At 36.2% G+C, this 5,695-nt stretch overlaps 1 protein-coding gene across 1 annotated transcript; it reads right to left on the minus strand.

Moving 5' to 3' along the window:
* Nucleotides 1-1,386: 1,386 nt before the first annotated feature.
* LOC138833589 (olfactory receptor 8U8) lies at nucleotides 1,387-2,346 on the minus strand. The gene has a single exon (XM_070031870.1). The coding sequence runs from the start codon at nucleotides 2,344-2,346 to the stop codon at nucleotides 1,387-1,389; it is 960 nt and encodes a 319-aa protein (XP_069887971.1).
* Between the last annotated feature and the right edge of the window lie 3,349 nt (nucleotides 2,347-5,695).

The following is a 5,695-nucleotide window of genomic DNA, read 5'->3' on the forward strand; positions in this document are numbered from 1 at the left end:
ATTATTTGCTATATTAATGTCAGAGGAAAAAATAATTTGGGACAATACATGCTACCAGAAAAAAAGACAGCTATAGTAACAGGAAATGATGTAAGATATTACTGGTTTTATGCATGATTGACAAGGAAACCCCAAAATACCCTAAATAAAAACTGACAGAAGAGCTGGGCATGATGGCTCATACTTGTAATCCTCAGGAGGCTGAGATCTAAGGATCACGGTTCAATGCCAGCTGGGGCAGGAAAGGCCATGATTATCATCAATAAACCACTTCGAAAACCAGAAGTGGAGATGTGGTCAAGTAGTAGAGTACTAGCCCTGAGCTGAAGAGCTCAGGGAAAGCACCCAGTCCCGGAGTTCAAGCCCTACAACTTACCAAAAAAAAAAAAAAAAAAAAAGGACAGAAGAATGATACAAATACAATTTAACTGTACTTACAATATTAGTCTTGATAGTTGATAGACTACATAAGAGAAACCAGAAAGCAGCTAGAAGATTTCAACAGAAATACCAGCCTCTTGGACATGAATGAAATCTTCATAATGATTAAGGCACACTTTCTCAGTGTTGATTATTTATTATTATTATTATTATTATTATTTATTATATTGATATCTTGGAGTTGAAAACCTTTCCTGTGAGAGGCAGTTCTGTGGATTGTAGGTTGTTTTCAGAGTACCTTTCCTCACCTGCAACAGTATTTTCCCAAACCACATTCTCATTATGAAAATCAGTCACAACTTCAGACATTGTCTAATATCTCTTTTGATAAAAGTTATTTTTAGTTGACATTCTTGGTTTGTAGTTATCTATAATTTTATTGGAAAATAACATTTCATTTTGAGAATACTATTTCTATTTAATTTTGAGAATATTCCTAAAGAATTTATTTTCCTATTGGCCATTCAAAATGCCTTTACTCTTCTCTATTGTTTACGGGTGTATAAAGTGTACAGCCATTAGATGCAATACATTTGTAACAATTAATTATGTAATCAATAATCATGTAAATGAAACTAGGAAACTTATGGGGATAGGTGGCATTGAGAGAGACAGGAGAGAGGAGGGAAAGATGCAAGTGGTGACGTTGATCAAAATGCATTGTCCTCACAGACTGACATGGTGAATGAAAATCTCTGCATACTACCTAATGATAATACAAACAATAAAAGAAGTAAGTATGTAAAATACATGTGTAAATTCAGAGCCTATCTTTTGCATTAGGAAATATAATGCTAAGTCAGTATGCTTACAAAGCATATAGAGAATGATTTTATTTTATACCAAATCTTTATTTATCACCAACTAAGAACCAAGCATTATGTTAGTTTTATGAATGGAAGGAATCAGAGGTCATGAGAGAAAATCAACCTTAGTTAATGGAAATCATTGTCTTACTTTCAGAAACACAAAAGCCTGGTCTCTACTCATAGTAACTTTCTTCAGGGCATCTTTCACATCCTTGTTCCTGAGGCTATAAATCAGGGGGTTCAACATGGGGATGATTACTGTATAGAAGACAGAAGCCAACTTATCTGTGTCAAGAGAATGGCTAGAGCTTGGCTGTAGGTACATAAAGATCAGGGTCCCATAGAATATGGTGACAGCCAGCATGTGGGAGCTACAGGTGGAGAAGGCTTTGCGTCTTCCCTCCGCGGAGCGCATCCTCAATATGGCAGAAACAATGAACATGTAGGACACAGAGACAATCAGAACAGAAGAGATGAATGTGATACCAGCACAGGTCAAAATCCAGAGCTGCTTGTAGCTGGTGTCAGAGCAGGTAAGTCTGAGCAGGGGCATGTCATCGCAATAGAAGTGATTGATGACATTGGAGTGACAGTAGGAGAGGCGAAAGGTAAGGATGGTGTGAAACAGAGCCATCAGGAAGCTATAGCTGTAAGGCACCACTACGAGCTGAATGCAGATTCCTGGGGACATGGTGACCATATAGAGAAGAGGGTTACAAATGGCTGCATATCTGTCGTAGGCCATTGAGGCCAGCAGCAAGCACTCTGACACCATAAAGGTGAGAAAGCATCCTAACTGAGCTGCACAGGCATTGAAGGAGATCACATTTTGTTTGTACAGAAAATTCCCCAGCATCTTGGGTGTAATGACAGAAGCGTAACAGAAGTCAACAAATGCCAGGTTGCTAAGGAAGAAGTACATGGGGGTGTGGAGTCTTGCATCTATTCTAATGACCAGGATCAAACCTAGATTGCCTACAACGGTGAAGAGGTAGATGGACAAGAATACCAAGAAGAGAGGCATCTTCCACTCCGGGCGGTCCGTGAGGCCCATGAGGATGAACTCCTTCACTTGGGTGCAATTGATCTGAGCCATGTGCCTTCTTCACCTCTGGATGGAAGAAATAGGAGAATGAATTCCAAGCGGTGCATTTACAATGCAACATATATGGAGAGTGTTTTAACACTTTCCTATTCGTGAAGGTACTTTTTTTCTTTCATGTAGGAATTGTTAATAAACTTGGCTTCTGGAAATGGGATGGGTAGCAGAAACAGATAAATGTATATAAGGGATATTTATTTTCCCTTAAATCATTATTTATACAAGAATTGGTTCGGTAACAGGGTTCCATTGCTTCCGTTTCTATCCAGAGGGTTTCTCACTATAGTATTTAAGCAATAGTTTAATTAAAATATCTTAAGTTATGGTCTCAGGAAGCAGATGCTATCCAGAGCATAAAGTAAAACACAACCCTTGACTTCACAGATTTACCACCTTGCCTGTGCAGAAATGACTACTCTTTGTTCCATTGATGACAGAGACACAGTTTTGTGTTCATCGACTTTTATCTACTTCACATTGGTAATGTATCCAGGCAGTTGAACTTTCATCATAATCTTAATGATAAATGAACAAGTCAGTTAATTAAAAAAAAACAGCTAACTTTAAGAGAGTTGCAACCAGGTTCATATGTCTCTTGTTTCTTCTCAGGAAACATTCATTTTTTTTAAACAAATGACCAAGAATAGGATGAAACAGAAGCAACAGAACTAACATAAAATTACTGGTTTGGGTAAGATTGGTGTTTAAATGCACGTTTCTTACTCAGGTCCACACTGTATTATTATGTTCTCTATATAATATACCTACTTCTTGGTCCATGGAAATTTAAATTATATTGACTGCTCTTGAATAATATTTTTATCACTGAGACATGAGAGAAGTGAGAGCAAAAAATTGAAGTATATTCAAAGTAAGGTTTTATTTATCAAGTTGCTGAGACTGTGATCTTTCTTTCACACGTTTTCAAATTCAAAGATTTGGAACTACAAAATGCATACATAAACACGTGTTACAGGATAGCATAGAACAGATAATCATATTCAGGATGAGATCCTTAGTTTCTATCCATTATGTTGTTTTGTGTTCTATCATATGCTTTGGTGTGCTCAATCCACATAATACAAGTTAAGATCCTAAAAAGAAAATTCATACACAACTAATAGATAAAGGTAAATTTTCAAAAGCTACTCTGGTTTACTGTGCATCATACTATTTTCATCAACACAAATAAATAAATGACTCATTTACAAAAATTCTTCACAACACCTCAAACTCTTCGGCAAGCAATCCTCTGGACTCATCCACATCATATTTCCCTTGATTTTGTCTGTTTTTTTTTTTTTAATTTTGCTTTTGCTTTTTTTTTTTTCTTGGTCTGAGCTCTGGGCCTGAACTCTGGGTCTGGGCTCTGTCCCTCAGCTCTTCAGCTCAAGGCTAGCGCTCTACCACTTGAGCTACAGTGCCACTTGTGGCTTTTTCTGCTTATGTGGTGCTGAGGAATTGAAGCTAGGACCTCATGCATGCGAGGCAAGCACTCTACCACTGAGCCACCTTCCCAGCCCCTAGCTGTTTTAAGTTGCACATTCATGATTCAATGATATGCAATGAAAACTATTAATTTAATTGGAGTCGAAAGATAGAGCTAAGGAAATTAGAGCAGGAAAGGAAAACTTCTTGTAATTTTCATCTAAAGTCTTTTATCCATTTTTGTCATTTGTATTTTCTAATTCTAAGACACAAAAATGCTTAAATATTTGCATTCAGATACTTTTAATGTGTATTAACGTAGTTCATACATTTTTTCTCAAAAATGAATGACTTTTCACTGGGTTGTCATTTCATTGTTTCCCCAACAACCACTCACAGCGACTGACCCAAGATAAGAACCGGTCTCTTGTTGTGATCAAACTCTAGCTGTCAATCACAATAAAGTCTTTCATGCGCCTCTTCTTTCTTTCTTCTGGTCATGACATTTCTTTCATGCCATTTCTAGTTTCCTTCCCTATAAGAAAAATGAAGGAGCAATACTACACCCTTCATTGTGTGTTGAAATAGCAACTGTCTTATGAAGATTTTCCTGATTGTTGCTTTCCATGTTGAGTTGACATATTTTGTATTGTTTTCTGGGAGCAGTTTACACGTATCTCATTTGTGTTTATTGCTTCCTTCACCAAATCACTGGTTCTCAATACTTCTTTCCTGACTGACGTCTGTACTTCATTGATGAATGCCACACTCTTTCCATTAACTTTCTGATGGAAAATCTTCTAGCTATTAGGTAATGGGGGACTAAAGATGAACTTTTGGAATGATATTTGATTATCTCTTCCCCTTACTCTCATATTATTTTCATTGGGAAATATCTGGATAGATTGACAACCTCTGTCTAATGAACTCCTTAAAATCTAGTCATTGCAGTAGGAAGAAGTCATTAGGACAAAGATTATCATCTAGCTCATCCTAGTCTTGAGTTATTATTGACTTCCCCAATTCTAAAATAGAATTTTCATTCTACTCATGCTCCTTAGAAATATAGCATCATAATGAATACATTCATACAAAATGTAAACAAACTCACAGACAATACTGCTTATCTTTATTTATACCAAAGAATCCCACTGTATTAAACTCTACTTAATCTAAAAGTCATGACTTGAAGCACTATGTTGATGCTATCGCCCATCAATGAGTCAGATTTTGATAAGTTTTAAGCCATCAGTTTTAGATAATTTTTTAACCTACCCAGGTAGAATGTGCTTCTATCCCTCCTCATAATGGCTGCATGTGGCTTCTGCCTGTGGGTTTTGTTAGTGTCTCTCTCCCCAAGGATCTTTACTCCAGGGAACAATTAAATAAGGTTATGAGAAAAATCAGAATCTATGCTCCAGTAGGAGATTTATTGATGCCAGTCACTAGATTTGAAGTGCTGTAAATCTACAGCTCTAACATACTAAGGTATTATTGCTAAGGTTTTCCTACCTCTGGATACATCATTCTAAATATATTTAGAATATTTTTATCTTCTATATTATTAGTGTCAATCTTTAAATATGACTTTGAAAGATAGATTGTAAATCAATTTTGAAATTATTACAAAGCATTTTTCAATGCAGAAATGGTGGGACAAAGGGTAAATAAAAGAAGCAATGATACTCAATAGCCATTATTTAAAAAATGAACTATACAGTATGCAGGGGAAGGGAGTTAGGAAGGAAAAGCTGGCAGAAAATTGGGGAAGAGGTGACACTGTTCCAAAGAACTATACTCATTATCTGGCTTATATAAATGCAACCCCTTTGTACATCATCTTTACAATAAAAATAGATTATAAAAAGAAAAATATATGCAATTCTTTGAAGGTCCTGTACTTAACACTATGTTT

Source organism: Dipodomys merriami, unplaced genomic scaffold (genome assembly GCF_024711535.1).
Source record: "Dipodomys merriami isolate MVZ:Mamm:240054 unplaced genomic scaffold, mDipMer1.0.p SCAF_21, whole genome shotgun sequence".
Lineage (NCBI taxonomy): Eukaryota > Metazoa > Chordata > Mammalia > Rodentia > Heteromyidae > Dipodomys > Dipodomys merriami.